This window comes from Corvus brachyrhynchos, unplaced genomic scaffold (assembly GCF_000691975.1).
Source record: "Corvus brachyrhynchos isolate BGI_N302 unplaced genomic scaffold, ASM69197v1 scaffold1, whole genome shotgun sequence".
Taxonomy (NCBI): domain Eukaryota; kingdom Metazoa; phylum Chordata; class Aves; order Passeriformes; family Corvidae; genus Corvus; species Corvus brachyrhynchos.
Window position 1 is genome coordinate 3367495 of NW_008237222.1, and position 19916 is coordinate 3387410.

Here is a 19916-nt window from a genome sequence, read left to right on the forward strand (position 1 = left end):
ATTCCTGGCCCTTAGTAGCTTCCAAGAGAAAGCCGTTCTGCCAATGCTCAGCGCCTGCCTTCCTGCTTTCTGGATGGCAGCCATAGATGATGTCTCTTTGCTAACGCTGGTCATTAGTGAAGGCCAGATGAAAAAATGCAAAACAAATAGAAAAACCCCACTTCATGCCTGTTTCGCTGAAGCATAGGAGAAAATCCAGGCTAACCCTAAGGGCCACCACTGGCACCCATCACCACCAAGGGCTGGTCAAGCCACCTGGGCACTGGCTTACCTGGTGGACATCTCATGGCTGCACAGGCAACATTGGCCCTGCAGCTCTCCCAGGAAAAGAATGAGCCCATCTCCTCTAAGTGAGTGAGGGAACTGTGCCTTCACCAAATGGGATAAGTGGGCTCTTCAGAATTCTCCATCTGCTTATCTGCATTTTAATTTCAGGCATTCCTCTGTCAAGCAGCTAGGGAAGGAAGCCTGCAAGCTCTGCTGGGGAACTCGCTGGTGCCAGCAGGGGCATGGGCAGGTAAAAGGTGTCCTGGACACACTAAACAAGGCCAGGCCACCGCCGGTGCTCCTGGGATTTCTGCACTAGCACATTCCAAACTGCATTGCTTAATTACATTTAGCGTCTTACCCAAGAATCATACACAACACTGCAGGAAAACATTCAGAGTTGTAAAATGCATCTAGTTCTTACCTTTGATATGCCTGAGGAGATGTGGGAGGTGTATTGAACACATGCGAATATGGGTGATAGGGTGTCTTTTTCAAAGCCTGAATAAGATTTTGTCTATATTCTGGGTCTATACACCACAAGGACCCCTTTCCAATACTCTGCAAAGAGAAAAGAATTAAAAAAAAAAAATCAAATATTTGATCTGATGGCACAGCCTTATTTATTTAGTAGTTTTTGTCAGGAAAAGCAGTGAGTTTGGGTTTTTTGTCTGACAGAAGTGAACATAATTTGCTTGCCAGAGATTATTGCTCCATTAATAATGTTTTACGACTGTATGATTTAAATCACAATTCTGAGGGGGGGAAAAAGTAAGAATGAATGTTTGGTTGCTCTTTTCCCCCCCTCTCTCGTTACTAGTTAATATGATTTAATAATATCTGGCAATTTTCCCATCACCGCATATTGGAAAAATAAGAAGCTACAGTTAACTGTTAAACAGAAACTTTGAAGAAAAGTGCCTTGTTTTTGGAAGTGGTTTTCTTTTCCTTTTGCTGTTATACAAACAGAAACAAGGCTAAAAAGAAGGGGGTTAAACATCCTAGCAACTGTTTTAAAAATAAAACGACTTAATCCTCCAACCCACATGACATCAATGCCATTATACTACAAGAGGAAATTAATCATCTTTTCTCCCCAGAGGGGAAAAAAATACCCAAAACCCCCAAAACAAACCAACCAACCAAAACAAAAAAAGAGCCCACAGTACAATCAGAGTATAACCATTTAAGGGTGTTGTGAAATTGTGATCAGCTAAAACAACAGTTACTGTAATTACCCTTTCTGGACACATGGAACAACACAAGCGGTCAATCTGTAAGGCAAAGATTACACTAAAATTCAGTGTTTATTCTGCAGTTACAAGCAGTGCCATTTCATTGTCTCCATCCCATCAGAGATCAGGCTGACAATATTTTGGATTGGTCTGTGTGAGTTCTCAAACAAACATGAAAACTTTGCCTCAGCTTCACTATGAAAGCATATGGAATGATAGTTCAGGAGCAGTCTTGCTCTGCTTGAACATCCATAAAAACAAACACCAATCTTAACTGTTGAGTGAACTCCAATGGCAGGCTTTCAAGACACGGTAAGATTTTTTGGTAAATGTTGATGTTTTCTGGAACCGGTGAGGGAGGCTGTATTACTGCCTCTAGCTGCTTTTCAACCCAGGACCATCCCTTTTCTCTGCTTCAACTTTTATCAGTGAAACAAAGCTCTCAGTCAACATGTTAAAGAACAAGCACGCACAGACACACACAGGAGTCACATCAGAAGAGGGACATTATTTTCTTAAACCGTACAGAAGACCAAAACCAGACACTTGTTTCCTTTCAAAAAACTTATTATTTTTGCCCTACCACCTTCTAAGCGCTCCTCTGCCTCATGGACAGCTTTAGGATACACAGTGCAACATGCAAAGTGCTTACAGAGAGTAAATCTGCACTAAATTCTCCTCCCCAAAAACAAATGAAAAAGGAAAGTCTTCCCCGATGTCACTGGATGGCTGTGTGTGCATCTAGAAAGTGCCCAGCACCACGTGAGACTTGTCTTGAAAGAAAAGGAGAGCAGCTAGCACAACCCACAGGAGCTGTGACAGTCTTCTGTCAGAAAGAAGCACGGCTGCTGGTGGACACGAAGAAGAAACTATTTTCTGCAAGCTGCTCTGGTAGAACAGGAGCATGGAGTCAAGACTCTTCAGGGTGGCTTCCAGGGTTCAAGCCCATCTGTCCTTTTACCTCCCAAAGGTGCCCTACAGGAAGCCACAGAAGAGTCTAAGGGGAGACATACTCCAGCACATGAACTGAAGCAAGGCCCTGATATGGCCAAAAAGCCCAAGACTCAAGGGGCCAGAGAGAGAGCAAGCAAGACTCTTCAGCTCTCATCTCAGCTGCTAGAGCCAACGACTGAAAGATCCAGTGCTGGTGTCAGTTGTGGAAACTGCACCACATATCTCAAACCAGTTTGCAAAAAGGAGGTTGTTACACTCAGCCCTCTTAGATATGGGACAATGAGCCAGAGACATGATACGCCAAGTAAGTGATTTTTAGGCAAAGGACAGATTCAAAAATAGAATCCAAACCTGCCAAATTCCACTTCCACGCTCTTATCCAAGACCCAGACTAAGAACATGAAATTTCCTTTTAAGCAAGCAACGAGCAAAACTAGGAACATTTTTCAGGAGAAAACCTTTGCTGGATTCCTTACTTCTTACAGCATGGGATAAGCTTATAAAAAAGCCACACTTAAATACCATCTACCTTATTTGTACTTACTGGAACACAACATATTGTTTTCAAACGTCTCTGTTTTTTCATTTACTTCCAAGACAGACTTTTCATCTACCTGGAAGAGATTTCTCCCCATCAGTTAGTTTAAGCTGAGTGCCTTACAATATGAAGTCACTACTTAAGAGTAACTTCAAAACCTTTCATTACTGCTAAGATGGATTTGTTTGGCTTGCCTATATTGTTGCAAAAGCCAAAAATAATCTCACTGAAAAACAGGAACTCTCACAAAAAATATTGAGAAGTACACTCCTTGTTAAAAAAAAAAAAACCACTGGGAAGGCAGATTTGCTATATTTTCACTGCAACTGAGCTGACTTATCATTTACCAGCAAAAACAAATGTAATTTAAGGCAAAGATCGCCAACTTTGCGAAGTTCTCTTTTAAGACAGTTATTTTTGTTTTTCCACAATCACGTAACAGAGCATGAATAAAAAGGAAAACTGAAGTGACATCTGGTTAAGAAACCTTCTTGACTGTCAGGAGGTGTGAAGAGCTTTGTTAACTGTCTGTTCAGATGTGTCATTAGTCTTCCTATAAACTGAGCAATCACGGGAAAGGAAATCATTGGAGCTCAGACCCATCAGTTAGTGATTAATTTCCATCTTATGACACTTGGCGTGCTGCTCCTCCAAGCCAAAAGTCAATAGTGACTCCAATCAAAAACCAGCAAGGAAGGGTAAAAAAAAAAAAAAAAAAATCCCTGGATTACATTTGTCTCCCAGGCAACAAGTGACTGAGGACTGGATAACAGCCCCCTGATCATCTCAGCACTTGGGAGTGCTTTCAGACCTCCCGACATGCCACCTTCTCCCAGGGCCAGGCACAGCCACCTCCCTCCTGCCAACCACAGCTTACAGCTTCTGCACTGATTCCTGGTTAAGGTGATTAAAAAATGGGGAATGTCACTACAAGTCCTCTTCATGTAGTCCAAGAATAAACTACAGTTGAGGGTAAACTGTTTCAGAGGTGCTAACGGAGAGAGAGAGAAACATACAGAGTTACCCCATGAAAGTTTATGACTGAATACTTTATTTGAAAAAAAAAAAAAATCCTGAATATCTTTTATATTGAGAAATTGCTACTCCTTTTTATGTCACTTAATATATGTGCAGATTGTGCCACAATATTGTGTACTAACTCCCAATTTATTAAAAAATTTGCTCTCTCATGCCTCAAATACACAATTCTGATTCTCTCCCAGCCACTAAAGCCAGTGCATTGCCATGAAAAGGTACATGATACACTCAATGTTCAGTTATTTTTTCTTCCAATGGACTGCATGTAAAAGTTTAAAATACTACTTTACACAACCTATTAGTATCTAAACAAAAATGCTTGGTCATTTTTTAGAAGAATTGAAAAAAGATTAAAATTTTAAAATAATTAAAATGCTGCTTGTCAGCTCTTTCAGTTATTATAGCTGGGAGTTAATAGCATTATCCACCAGTAAAACTCCTCATTATAAAGATTTTGCCTGCATATATCCTGCAACTAACTACCTGGCCTCACACATTAGCTATTGTCTGCCCAAAGCTCAATTAAAAGAATTGTGTGTTGAGCTCTTTCCAAGACCGGTGGCTGGAAAAAGATGCACAACCCATTGTATTGGGTTTGCGTGGCCAGATTTTGGTACTGTGGAGGCTATGTCCATCTATATAAAAATTTCAGGTAATGTTTATTTGGAGAATTTTATTCCCTGGTTACTTTAGCACAGACCTGAAAGGTGTTAGGAATACAACCTTTTTCACAGAGTTGCTCTTTTCTGCCATACAAACAAGTCTGGCCAAAACAAAGCTTTGGGAAGAGAGAGGATACAGAAACCACAAAACATGGGCTCAGGGAGATGTTGGCATTTCCAAATTTCCCCTTCTGAAGCTCTGGTAACATGCTCACTTCGAATCTGCACCAGGGAGGAGCAGTGCCAGGCATCCACAGCTCTCCCGGCAGCATCAGCACCGAGATGGTCCCCAAGGGAACAGAACCCTAAGGGAAATCTGCCAAAAGGGAGATTTTTTCCTCCCTGATGTCTTGCATGTGCCTGGCCCTTCTTCCACAAAACCATTTCAGTCATTTTCCTCAAAGAAAACTGTTTTTCTCACACAATTTGATGTAATTTACACTCATTAAGCTGGCACACATGAAAGGTGTGACAAGCATCCACAGAGCTGTGGCAAAGCAGGGGACGGATGTGGGGAGCCAGGGAAGGGAACGGGAGCTCTCCCCTTCTGCAGCTGGAGCCCTGGTGACATCCTGATGCACCTCTTGAAACAGCACACTGAAAAAGGAAAATTAGGACTCTAGCTGGACACAAAGCAGCTTGTAAGACAAATGGCAAAACCAGTATGACATAGAGCAGGGGTACAGGGGAGAGCTGGGGTGAGCCGGGCAGCAAGGCTGGCAGACAGCCCTGAGGGAAAAGCCAGGCTGTGCATGGGAAACCAGACACCAAGATGCTGGGCACCAACACAATACACCCACGAGTGACTCCACAGCTCCACTCAGGCACCTAAGCTGTGACAGCAGCCTGAGAATTTTAAAACGGCTGAGTTAAGGACCTTGCTCCCAAACAGCTGCCCACTGAATAGATATGTATTTTACTTCTCCACTATCAAATCAGAAGGGGATGAGTGGCCATGGCTAGGCTTTTCTGAACCAAAATGTTCAGCAATATGAATCAGGCAGCTACACAGACTGAAAGGGTGCAGATGTACACCATCTGAGAGATATGTCACATTGGCTTCAGTAACCACAAAAGCAAAGAGAAAAAGCAAAAATTTCATATTACTCAAAAAGGGGCATTTCCAACTAACATCTGCAGCCCCAAGCTATCAAATACCGAAATCACGTCACTGTGACATCCGTCCCTGCCTGACTAGGTGTAGGTTGCTGCAGTCATTAACACAGGACCTGCGAATATCATTAAGGACACCTTCAGTGATGAGGAACCTTTCATTGCCAGTAATTCACCATCAAAAGGTTTTCTCTTGTGGATGAAACCTACTGCTGTTACAACAGGTGACCTCTTTAAAAGTAATAGTGGAGACATTACTGGCTATTAAAAGTTCTTACTTTAAAGAAATATTTATCCTGAGCTCATTGTGTCCAGTTGCGCTGCAACAGCATGCTTGAAGCAAACCTTTCGCATAGATTTGCCACCAAGCTTATCCATGGGAAAGCATGGAAGTGTTTCTATAGGATAAAAAGAACTGTATGATAGAACTATCCATGTCACCACGGAATTCAAAACAACCATTTGAGTAACTACATCCAGGACCAGAATCTGAAAAAGAAACTGTTTTACACCAGAAGCGCATTTCTTAACTTCTATGTCTGCACCACATCTAATGTAGCAGCGCAAAGCCATCAGCCACCTCCTCACAGACACTGCTGACACTGTTGACTGCTCACACCTGTGCAGGAAGCCTCTGAGGGTGGTGAGAGCACACTCAAGGCTGTCAGGCAGCAAGGACCTGCACAAGCACCCAAGAGAACAAGGCATGATGGAAGAGTCTACCCACAGAAGGAGCAGGGTATTTCACTCACCACCTGACACTGCAGTCACGCAGAAGACAGAGCAATTCTGGAAACCTTCACTAAAACAAGTTTCTGGTTGGCTCCCAAGAACAGCAAACTAACATCAGGAATTCCTCCTAAATACAAATTCCCCTTTTCTTGCCCTATGAAAAAATGTATTTAACAAGAAAAGTGAGGTATTTTCATGAGGAAATGGAGAAGCAGAAGGAAGGCAAGTAAAATACTTTCCAAGTTGTACCTTATGACACCCTGTCTTCAACTCTGAAATGCAGCAAGAGGAACACAATAATCACTCCAAAATTCACCTCAGGAGAGAATGACTTGCTTAAATAACTTTCTTGTACTAAGCAAAGAAACGTGCCAAGTAACTTCAAAGCCATCCCACAATACAACATAGATTACACATCCTTCACTAAATACACCTCTACTCTTGAAGGTTTCAAGTGTTGTGCTGGCACTATGGGAAAAAAGCGGTTCATGACTGCAAAATTCACCAAGAGTAGAAGACGCAAGCCTGTTGTGACTACTGATGCGGTGTTGAATCAGCACTACGACAGCAAGGGCAGGGATGTTTTTCAATATCCAAGGAGAGAGAACCTGTACAACCAGGAACACTGCTCAAAGGCCAGCTCTATGCCATTCACTTGCAGACAGCGATGACAAGAAAAATACGCCTTACTCTTTTTGGTTCAACTACCCATCTCTCATTTTAGTATCATGCCCCTCCAAATGAAGTGTATCACTGCTAAAATAGAACTAACTCAGAACTGTAGCTCCTTCATTCACATGAGGCAGAATTAGCATACTAGTATCAAAACTTGGAAAATATATTACATAACGAATTTTAAACTATTTGTCTGGCAAGTGCTCAGGAAGATTTAAGATTAGATGCCAGAGTTGGTCTGCTGGTTTGTTTAAAACTCTATTGCTTATCTTTACTCATTGGTATTTCAAGTTATCAATAAGGACATAATGTTGCTTGCTCTGCTCTCCTACATAGATTCTCCAGTTTTAAATAGTTTTTTATGGGTGGTCACAGATAATACTAAAACTTCACCCTCTACAACAGCTTGCATATACCTTGCATATGAGTCTGGTGGGTTCTCTAGTTACTCTGTTTTTTAAACAATTATTCACAGAAACACACAAAGCATTGAATCATCTGAGGTCAGCTACGTTTTTTCTGGGTTTTTTTTTGGTTTGGTTTTTGTTTTTTGGGTTTTTTTAAATTAAGAAGTACAACAGCTAAGGAATTCTTAAAGAAAGAAAAACAAAGCCACTGCCAACAATTCCTATTATTACAAAATGCATTCCTCAGATTCACTGCAAACTTACATAAAAATTACAAATAACTATTCATGCAGTTTAAGGACAGATTTTCTTCATTCTCTTTTAACATTTCTAGCACAGACCAGTGAAATTCTCTATGTCCAGCTTTAAAGAACTGCGCTACAGACCTTGACCGCATTTTAATGACAGTGACAACTGCTTACTAAGCTTTTAATTTTCATAAAAATCCCCCTGACCTACAAACTTAAGAGAGCTAGAAATTTCCCCTGCTCTTCCAAGGAAAGTTTGGCAATGTTAGGTGACGGCTTGACACCAAGCTGAAGTAAATCTGAAGTAGTATCTGCATGCAGCGTAACAAAACCCTCACAAACACTTCTCCTGCATGTTTTCAACGTTTTTTTCAGTAAAGCAGCAGTCACAGCTCAGCTCAAGCACAAAAGTGAGGAAGCGTGAAGAGACTAGCTAAAACACAATTACATGACCATAAACATATGCTCACCTAATGCATGAAATTGATGTTTTGATGGGAAAGCTTGCTGGAGTACAGTGTTCAACCCAAGTAAGCCAGTTGCATCAAAAAATCATCAGCATTTCTCAAGAAAACAACAGGTTGGGGCTTTTTAAATCTTATTTTGCTCCAAGTAAAAACGTCCATTACTTCAAATCATGCAAGTCCAAGTCTTTGTTTTTGCACTCGTCTCTTGGTATTCTAGCTCACTTGTTCAGTGAGCTACCCCAGCCACCAACCCAGCCATCAAGCTTTTAATCCCCTGATCTGACTTTATAAAAATGGCCCAGTTCTTCCCCAAGTGATGAAGCTGCATGAACCACCTCCATGTCTGCTGCTCTTCCAGTCACAAAATGGGCACTTGTCTTTCTGACTGCAGAGGCTGGGTGGATATATTACTTCCCTGAGAATAGAAGTATGGTTAGAGAGGAAAAGGACTACTTTATCTCAAAATGAAATAAAACAAAAAGGAAGCCAAGCATCCAAATAAACAATGATACAGGAATAAAGAGGCCAGATCAGCACTGAGAAGTAACAGCTGAGAAAAGGGAAGGCCGTGGTATTCCGTAGTCAAAAAACACAACCTATTTCAGAGGCAAGACGCAGTGCGATATTCTGTAACACAAGAAAGCGCCACCAAAATGGACTGTGTTAAAGGAGTTCAAGTCTCACCAGAGTAAGACATACCAGAAGTTTTCTTTGTACCTCTGGGCTTGTATGTGCTATCAGAGTGAAGGGCCCTGCCCTCTGCAGCCGTGCCTTCCGAGGCTGTCCCACCCCCTCCCCCACAAACCTGCAGAGAGAGCCCCATTAGCAGAGTGAAAGGCACAGATCCTATGGGCTTGTCCACCTGCCCCAGGTAGAGCAAAGAAACAGTGGGCACGGGACTGACTGCATTTGGGTTTTACACAAATGAAGGAATTCACGGGCTTTTAAGCAATTTTTTACCTCAGCACTTTCCCTCATGTGTACAGAGAAGTTAGGAATGTCTTCTAGTGCATGACTTAGACACCCAGCAAGTCTGAGCTGCAGCCAAAGACTGCCAACCCAAAGCATGTCTCCAGAGTCCAGGCTCCTGATCCTGCAAGGGGCACTTCAACAACAGGTCTGGAATGATTCTCTATCATTATTTCAATCACACTGACCCACTGCCCATGGGCACATCTGGTCCACTGCTCCTCCAGCACATGTCCATTAGTACAGGTAAGCCCACACAAAATGATTGCCTACATACAGCAGTGGATCTCCTACACCACATCAGCTTCCCACTGCCCTCATCATAAAACGATTCCTCCAACAGGCTCAGGAGGTGTTGCACTATGTCACCCAGTTTCAAGAGTCTTATTTAGCTTGTTAGATATGTCCTAGTTGAGTTCATATGCAAACCACCCTACGAAGCTATTAGGCTGCCACACGGAAATCCTGCAAGCAGCTGAAGAAAGCAGTGTCATTAACTGCCCTTAAACAACGCCTGGCTCCTACATAAAGTAGATGTTGTTTCATGCCAGTACCTAGCAACCCCAGACGTTGCCCGAAGTCTCTGCAGGCTAGGCAAAGTCTGGGTGCTGAAGAAGACAGGCTGAGAGACCGTGAGGGAGGAACAAAGTGCAAGATCAAACAGAAACACAGAGACTGGGCTGGGAAAGCAGCAGAGCCCAGAAGACAAGCCTGTAAGTGTGACAGGCCATCACAGGCATACTTGAGGAGATTAGGCAGCCAGTAGCATTAATAATGCTGTTTCAGCCTACAGAATTTCTGTGTATACATGGAAAGTGTAATTATCCCTACTCTATTGAAAAGAAAATTGAGAAGATGCAGAAACGAAAGAATAAAAAAATCCTCAAGGTCACCTATAAAATCCAAGGCAAAAAGGAAAAAAACCCCGAGACTCCAGACCAACAGCCCATTTAGTGGGGTGCGCTAATTTCATATTAGAGGTGCACTTATTTAAATACCCACTGGTGATCCATGCCCTTCATATTATCTATATCTACAACTGGAAAAGACATGAATTGCCTTTTCTTACAAATATATAGTTACATCATATATGAAAACGTAGGGACGATCTTAAAACACAACCCTTCACATAACAGATATTAAAAAAATTATTCAACACTTATATCTGTGCTAAAGGTTTGCAGGTCACTTTTTGCCTGTCACTGTATTAATGACAAAATAAGCCAGTAAGTGAATTTCCAGAGGAAGGGGTTAACAGCTAGCAGAAATGTGTGAGAGGGCATAGGTTGTACTAAATCCATTATCAGTGACAAACAAAAATAGAAATAAGGAAGACCTGACAAAAGCTAATGGATTTGCACCATTTCCCCCATAACTGTTTATTTAATGTATGGGTTTTCCTTGCTTAGTGTTTAATATTGGTTTGCATGATAGGCAACTTTGATAAATGGTTTGAGAGGCTCCCTGGATGTGGGGTTTCCAAGTGTTCCCCGGGCTCTTTACAGAAACAAAGCTGTGCTCCATCCCAAGCCCCACTCAGCAGCCTCAAAGGATCCCTGTCACCTCCAGAAGGCACACCCTGAAGAATAACCATCCTCCTGCAACAGAGACCTCAGTGCTACCCACACCCATCAACACACACATTACTTCAGCTACTTACACACACATTCTACTCTGCTTGTGTCCCATTTCTATGCTAGGTTCAGAGATACTTATTTTTTACTATCATTTCCTCCTCCTCCTTCTCATGGCTGAATGAAACCCCAGAAAGCAAAATAAAACATCTCCTCGTGCTGCAAACATCCTCCAAAATGAAGCAACTCATGACTGCAGTGAAGTTTTCATCTCATTCACACAGTCCAAATCAGCAAAAACACGTTGAAGCAGGGCCTCAACAGCCCAAATGTCATAAACTGAAACTTCATGGACTCAAAAAGTTCTGGGACTTCACCACAATTCGGCATTTTTGCAAGAAGCCTTCCACCCAAACACCAGGTACTACCACAAGCCTCTGGAGAAATTCCTCCTAAATTAAACAGTAAGATCAATGTCTCTGCAATGAAGACAAAACAGGGAAAGACCAGTTTAGCTCTAGGAGCAAACCAGCCTCCTGTGGGGAGGTCAAAACCCAGCAGCTACAGTAAGCACACTCCCTCTTAGACACTGGGCACTCTGGTGGGACTAGAACTGCAGTGCCTGTAAGAGAGGGCTTTCCTCACCTAGTGGGATTTGGCATCTCATTTTTACTGTAACCCAAACTGAGAAAGAAATCTCACCTGAGAGCCACACCACTGAAACCTACACATGGCCAGACAGAGAGCAACAAGCCCTCACTGGGACCATCTGCAGAGTCAGAACACTACCACCTAAGCAATAACCTCTTCCTGTGTCTTTCGAAGTGCTGGCCATAAAAGCCTTCCTGCGAGAGTCAAAAACACACCTCAATTGCACCAGAGCCTTCCAGCATAAGGAGGCTCCAATCTCAAGATGGCAAGAAAATTATATATGCAAGCAGAGGCAGGGAGCGGGCTGCTAAGCCACCTACCTGTCTCCATTGACTGCCATGCCACAGGTCACTACAAGCACCCTCTCCCAGTCCTAGCTGTACCTTTGGTCTCCTCTGGCAGCAGCGCATGAACGCACAAAGCTTCTTCCCACACCAGCTCCAGCCCATGGATGGCTGGAGATAGCCAGGGCCATGGCATTACCACAAGCAGAAACAGGAGATGCTGTGGCACATGGGTTAAATACAGCGTTTCCACCCTGGCAGCAAGGACAGTCCCCTCACCCTCCCTGAAAGGGCAGGGCAGCGGCCCCCACTGTGCCACAGCTGGGGAACCTGCATCCAGCCCCAGGAGATGAGCAGCCTTCGAAGTCAGGGAGGGAGAAACAGGTGAGAATTGTCCTTCTGTCCTTCTGCATGCAGTAGCAGGGGGTGAAAGAAAGCTACATTGTCAGGTCTTATCCAAATCATCCTCAAGGTGGAGTAAGTTAAAAAGAACAATGCAGGTGCTTTTCACTGTGGAAGCCATTAATTCAGACGTACTTATATTTTTTCCCACTTTTACTTTACATCTGCTGCAGAAGCAAAGGCTTGTAAAAAGAGTAAGAAGATGAACTTGCTTAGTCTTCAAAGTTTAATTCACAAGAAGCTTCATTAAAACTGTAAGAAGACTCCCTTTAATATTTATCTCTACACAGCCATCTCAAAAATAGACTTAACTATAGGACTTTTCTGTCTTGGGTTTTTTAGGTGACTGTATTTTTGCAAGAATGGCTACACAGGTTGCAACTGGTAAAATACTAAAAGTGGCAGACAACAAAGCTTGGCATGGAAAACTTCTGCAGCATGAGCCACTCGATCAAGTGTATTTTAGAGTGGATAATCAGCATCTGTGAGCACCTCCATCAGTAAAGCATATCTGAAATTGTGCAGATAGTTTATTATTAAACACAGGAAAGTGATTACATTAGAGAAGTAATATCTGAACTCACTGCTGTGCAAAAAAGGAATATTTAAATCTACAATTTTTCCAAGGAAGCTAGCAAGTCCCTGATCAAAACCCACATCTTGGCAAGAATAGAATTCACAGGTTTATTCATGTTATTTCCTGGGCAGACTAGTTCTACATTAGCAGAGCATTAATCAAAGTCTAAATACTTAACAAATCCTGACTCAGCATAAATTATTCCTCTATTTAAAAGTCTACCTCATTTTTCCAGATGCCATTCCAAATCCCACAATGATTTTGCTATTTCATAGAAACAGTAAAGAAAAAGTGAGTTTCCTCAATTTCACAGGAGAGAATCAAAAGGCACGTGAGAGAGGCAGCAGCAGAGAGCCAGACTGCAAACTCACTGAAACAGACCCAGCAGAAATAGGAATGTTCGGGATGCTCTAAGCTGGTAGCAAACAGGATGTGAGCATCAGTCACTGTGTGCAGATAACAGGTTATTCAGAATAGCAAGTTCAGGCACAGACTGCGCCTTTTACCCAGTTAGGAAAGAGTGGGAGCAAGGAGGGGGTAAAAAACAGCTTTCAACCTACACACCACAGCCCGGCCTATTTGGGTTTTCCCTGGCTTCTTTTTAACTGAATTATCTCACAAGCAGTCATTTTTCATTTTCAGGTGTGATGTTCACAGGACGCCCCCATGAAACAGGAAGCCTGTGTGTGCTTGTAGTGTACTGAAAGAAGAAATGACAGGCTCCTCAGGAAAACGAGACACTGGACAACCTCAGCAGCACCAGCAGCCCTGAGAAGGGGACTGGGGCACTTGCTGAAAGACACACCATCTACGGAAAGAAGGATTTATGCTCGGCTTGAACAGAACAAGAAGAGAAACAGAGTTTGGAGAAGGTGAGGAGAAAATAAGTTGGATGGAGTCTAGAAACTTCAGGAAAAAAGCTGTGTCAACTTCTACATGGGACTAAGTCACCATCTTCACCTCCCACTCCTCGATGTTTACTAGGAAGCTATTACTCATTCTGATCATTGCATACAAAAAGGCTGTTGATCAATATTGCACAAGGATGATTAGTGATCAGTGATTAAACATCCGTGTATGAATTTATCTGACTTAACATGCCTGGAGTGGAAGGAAACAGGGAGAAACAACTTCTGAGCAGACTCCAGTAATGAAAATCGACAACTTGCCCAGCATCAGATGATGATGTTGTGAGGAGTTCAGAAGTAACAAGGAAGAGAAGATGTATGATATTCTCAGAAGGTTAAAAAGTTGTTTTCTTCCAAATTATTCATGATCAAATATGCCTTTGAACAAACCTACCATCTAAAGGAAGAGAAAATCTCATTTAGGGATGCCAAAGCAAGGCTATTTTGATGACACAGGTGTCATGCAACCAGGCCTGCTGTGACCTGAGTCACTGCTCCAGGTCTCCTGTGATCTTTTCCTTGATCAGTTTCACACAGGAAGCCTTCATAGCTGACACGCCAAAAATAGCATACAGTTTACGAGTGAAAATCCTGCTTCAAAAAAAGGCTGCAACTTCTTTCTTTTTCAAAATGCAAATGCACTTTCAGTACAGTGCAACGACGACTGAAAGCACTTCCCCTGCATTCCTCAGACAAGTGTTTATGATCAGTTACATTTAGAGATGATGCAGATAGCAAAAAAATGAGAACTAAGGCACGGGGGGTGGGGGGGGGAACCACAAAAATAGCAATTGGAATTGAATATCTGAAGGTGAAAAGCAACCAAAAACATACAAACACCCCTACAGAGAAAAACGCACAGTGAGAAAATGAAGTCCAAACTGCTGAAGGCCCTATCCAAAGGCTGAACAAAAAAGGAATGGACACCTTATATTGACTCCATTCATCCTACCAATACTGAAACAATTTAGCAGCAGTCATCTTACCTCTCAGAGTTGCATTATGTACCAAATCCTGCTGGAAACCAGTAACCAGCCCTTGAGCATGCTGACGGTGTAAAAACTCACCACTGCTTGCCCCCGCAAGAGGAAGCCAGTTACACCAGCTCCAAAGCACCAGCCCATAAAAAGGGCTGGCTGCTCCAAAGGGTCCTTCTCTCTTCATAGTTGCACCCTACAACCACAAATGCTGACAGCTGCACTGCATGGTGAAGGACTTGTGTAATTAGCGTTTTTTTTGCAAAAGACTCTCTCAGGCAATACCAAACACACCACCAACAGAAGACCTTGAAAGAAACTTGACAGATTACAGCTTTATTGCAATCTCCAGAATCTCGCTTTAATGTTGGTGATTCATAGCATTTTTAGCACGTTGGTATTCTAGATGTTTCTATTAGAAAGTCATGAGATGGTGGGGGGGGGAGGGGAGCTGAGCTGGGGGGCAAAACAAAACCTTTCCAGCTGTCTTCATTTCTATAAAAGAGCTTGTAAAAGTTCTTAAAGGCTCTAAAATAAGGCACACAGCCCCTCCCTTCATTGCTTTAAATGACGTGATTTTTAAGCCAATTTCATAACTTTAAAGATACAAATCTCTATATAAATACCCTCCCACACCACTCTTATCACGTCCATGCATATTATTACACAAACACACCCTTAGATGCTAACATTACTTGGTCTAACTTAAAAGCCATTCAACACAAACAGAAAATTTATTTGGGCAATTGCAAAATTCCCTTCCTTTCCAAACAAAAGCATGTCTTGGTACACAGTGCAAGAAGACTGAAGCTACACATGGCATGGACTGAAAAGCTGTTTAAACCACTCTAGAATGGTTTTATTTTTCACCTGATGACAAACAAGAGGAATCAAGAGACAGTCAAAACAGGAAAAAAAGCATGTTTACTGATGAAGCAAGTTCTTCCCCTTTTAAATGAATGTCTAAATTAAAGATTCAAAGTGCCAATCCAACAAGTTTGCAAACCCTGTTTTATAAATAGCAAGGGGAATAAATATAAGATGATGTGGCACACAAGTGGGTAACTCTACCATAATTAAGACACGGACTCTTGTCCTATCAGCCCAAGCCAGCCAAATGCATTTCTGGCATACTGGACTCTACTGGAAGGTGAGTGCAACTTGAGTGCTGGTGAAAGAGCACAAGGTAATTAGCAAAAGTGGTTAGATCATAAGCATATTTACTTTGAAACTAAAATAATGCAAGAATTTTAGCTGGTGGGAGGAAGACATTTTCCTAGCCACAGAAGAAAAGGATGAGAAAGCAAAACCCTTTCTACAACTTCATTGCTACAGATTAAAATCAAAGCTTCCTAAATGATTTTTTTTTTTTTTCCAAACAAGAATGACAGAAAAAGTTGTCCCTTAATGGAAAGGGTCATAATTACATTTCTGCTTTCCCAAATTCAAAATTAGTCAGCTCTAAAAACTAACAGCAAATGACACATCAAAGCAGACTTGCTAAGCCAAGAACAAGGAACTTTACTCCTCCAAACAAATGCAGCACTGCCCAAAAGGCAGTGAAATATTACGGGTGTTTTAACAAAACTTGAAACAACAAAAAATTAGTCAAAGTGGAGGTGTTTTACTACATTTTAAATGCTGATTTGTTTTGGAAAAAACAAGAGAGGTGGTTCAGGTTAGTTAAGACTCTTAATTTAGAGTCATCTGTTTAGACTAACTGGTAACCAGTTGCGGCAAGACATCTTTTCCAAGGAAACTTTGCAGAGATTAGCTCAGGTGGTTAGAACATGGTACTAATAATGCCAGGGTTGCCACTTGGATCCCTGTCTGGGCCATTCACTTAAGAGCTGGGCTTGAAGGTACTTGTGGGTCCCTTCCAACACAGAATATTCTGTGATTCAAGATGTACCACTATGACAGAATCTTGTTTTCCTGGCACAGAGACACAAGCAATAGAAAGCTCTACCCAATTTTTGCTACCATTTTATCTTAAAAGTGTTTGGATGATCTAAAAAAGCAGTGTGACTCTGTAATGCTTTTTTTATATGAAATATATTGATATACACACACATACATACAGATAGATAAAAAAAAAGATTTTAAGCAGAAAAGGGAGGTACATCATAAACAATAAAATTGCTTTTGCCTCAAGAGCTGGGAGCTAGTACTGGACTGAGTCCTCTGTGCAATCTGTCTCCATAATAGCTTCTTTCCTCTCTCTCTGCTATGCAGCTAAAAGTCTAGAAAGTATTACATATCAATATAAAATTGTAAACTAAACCTACACTCTTTTACAAAAGCAAGGTCTGTATAGTTAGCCCTGAACATTGAAGGGGAAAACCTTCACCTGTATAGAAGAAAGGTAAGAGAGAAAACACAAATAAATTAGTGTAATGAGTAATTACATAACAATAAATGCATTACATTAATTGCCCAAACAGGAAAAAAGATTCTGGACAAGTTCATCCAACTGCTTCAAAGCAAACCACACAATAGTTAGTACAAATGCCAGCATTTGTCTCACTCTCAGCCATCTCAGCCACATCCTGACTCTCCAACTTCCCATCTCTCCTAACTGAAGACTGAAAACCTGCACTTTCCATGCACACTATGCATTCCTTCTTACTTCAGCTACACAGGAAAGCCAGCAAACTACTTACACCATCATATCACAAAAAGGTTTTTCACCCAGAGGGTGGTTGGGCACTGGAACAGGCTGCCCAGGAAAGTGGTCACAGCACTGGTCTGACAGAGTTCAAGAAGGGTCTGGACAGTACTCTCAGGCACACAGTGTGATTCTTGGGGAGTCCCGTGCAGGGCCAGGAGTCGGACTCAATGATGCCTTCTAACTCAGGATGACTATGATTCTATTCATGTATAGCCCCTTAGTCCTCAAGTACTTCAGGAAGGGTAGAATTATATAAGAATCATATAATTATTTCCAGTTAAAGTTATTTATAAATATTATGTCTGAAGGGAATTCCTGCAGAACTGAATACCTTTTGGCACAGGGTGTTCACCCAAAGCGTAATTGTAGCTTATACACCAGCAGTGGGCAGTTTTTAAACCTGTCAAACATTCTCTCTGAAAGCCTGCAAAGTGCTCCCAGGAGCAGTGATGATCTCTGGAAGTGCAGTGATTCTGTTTTTCTGGGGCTTGAGAAGGCTGCACGGAACCAGCCACTGCAAAGCAGTGGTACTGAGGAGAATCCTTCAAATACAGCTTTTCCTGCATGGGAAGGACTTTAGTCCTAAGGATGAAGATCTTGTCCTTGCAAGGTCTGTCTAGTTCTTCTCAACTATTTTAAGAAAAGATATCTAATTGCAGAAGTGCTACATTTATTACATTCTGAACCACTAACCTTAACAGTGATGTTTAACGCCCCTCCCGCTAATGTAAAACCAAGACATTTCATTAATGATTTCCCTATTTTTACTGACGCATGCAGAACCTACAAGAGGTAAGCGTTCCCACTCTCCACACTAAAGGGTGAGGAAAAGAGACAAAAATATGTAAATGAAAGCTTGAGATAAGGTATGCCAGCAACTAACCCTAGTCTTGCATTAACCCCCACAGCCCCTGCAAGTTGCACTGTAGACACTTTTTTTCAACTGTAAAGTCAGAAATACATTTATATTAGTTGCTTCATCTCAGTGAGTACCTTCCCACAGGTAGGCAGCTGTGGGATCTCATAAACATAGCTGTGGAGCACAGGCTAATTTTCTGCTCAAAGCTTGAATGAGTGTGAATTCACCATTCAAGTAGATTCTCTTATGCAAAATCCCATCAATAAGTTTCTGCTCTACGTACTGCCACAGACAATTCTCCATGCCATTGAGACTTCCCTGTACAGAAGCCTGTTCGTGCCTCTGCTTACCAACAGTCGTCATTCAGCAAGTTACACTGGTGCTTCAAAATCCTGAGAGCTCTCAGCTAGTGGTAAATTGCTACTCTTCACTGCTGCAATGAAATATAGCAATTCAGCATGCTGTAGATAGTGTTTTGGTATCTTAAGTCACTGGCTAAGGGCAGCAATTTGGTTTCTTTTCTACTTCAACAAGAAAAAACCCACTCACATGTAAGATCCTTAGAATGAGTCCTCCCACAAATTCCTACACTAGTTCCCAGGACTGTTTCCGTAACAGTCTGAACGGAATGTGAAGAACTAAACAGAAATAAATTAATTTAACAAAATTAATTAATTAAAACATACTGTCTTCAAAATTATTATTATGGATAACTAAGCAGGATCCAGAGGCATCATTTATGGCCACATCAGCTACTTTCCACAGCCCTCAGTCCCAGTTCTGTTGTTGATACTCAAGAGTAAATCAAAAGCAGCTTTTGTGAAGTCAGGAGTCCAAACCAGTGGGAGAACAAAAAAAAAAAAAACAAACAAACAAGTAATGTTTCAGGCTAAGAAGGGCCAACAATGACCCACAAAAAATTCAGGAGGAAAAAAAGCTACATGCCAAAGCAGGAAGGTCACTCCCTTTCTTTCTCTCCCCTGTTGCTTATCTTACATGACCTCTATCACTGATGAGACTGACACCGCTTACAGCTACCAGAAATTTAGGACTCTTTTAAAGCCAGTTTTGTTGCCAGCATGTAGATAAACCTTGTCAGCATCGAGACTTTTATAAATGTACTTATTATCCAGAAAGGATAACCACTGTTTTATTGCCATTGCAATAAATGGCCACACACAGCAGTGACAATGAGCATGTGTAAGTGCACTCTCCCAACTACCAGACATCTCAGCAGCTCCAGCCACTTGATCACTAAGATCTGAAGGCTGCAGGCTAAGAGGAATCATGGACACGATGGCATGGCAGAGCCAAAGTATTCTACACCCTCTTGAGTAATTAAAGGTGAGAATTGCTGTGAGCTTCAGTCCTGGATGCTAATTTTGTTCACAGGGAAAATATCTCAGGAAGCTCTTGCTAAAAGCAGCACACCTGAAGAAAGTGTTTCTTGCCCTCACCTATGAGGCCATTTAGTCCCAGGGCAGCCAGACTGCTGAAACCACCCACAGAGCCACTCTCCAACAGCAACATGCCTGGTCCTCCAGAACAGCCAGCTTTGCCTCCACTATTAAAGAAAGCATACGGTATTACTTCTGTGCCTGAATTCTTCCAAGCCAGAGAAAAGACACACATGAATTAAGTCCAAAAAACTAAGCTACAAGACTGAATAAAGCATCCAGGCACATATTCAGGATGCACTTTACCTTTA

The 19916-nt window shown here is 42.0% G+C and overlaps 1 protein-coding gene across 8 annotated transcripts in view; it reads right to left on the bottom strand.

Moving 5' to 3' along the window:
- FOXN3 (forkhead box N3) overlaps positions 1-19916 on the bottom strand; it is a 174648-nt gene that overhangs the window by 107082 nt on the left and 47650 nt on the right. For all 8 annotated transcript variants that reach the window (XM_017728983.1, XM_017728985.1, XM_017728981.1 and 5 more), the window contains one exon: positions 692-828. In XM_017728983.1, coding sequence (XP_017584472.1) covers positions 692-828 — 137 coding nt within the window. The remainder of the gene's footprint in view (positions 1-691; positions 829-19916) is intronic.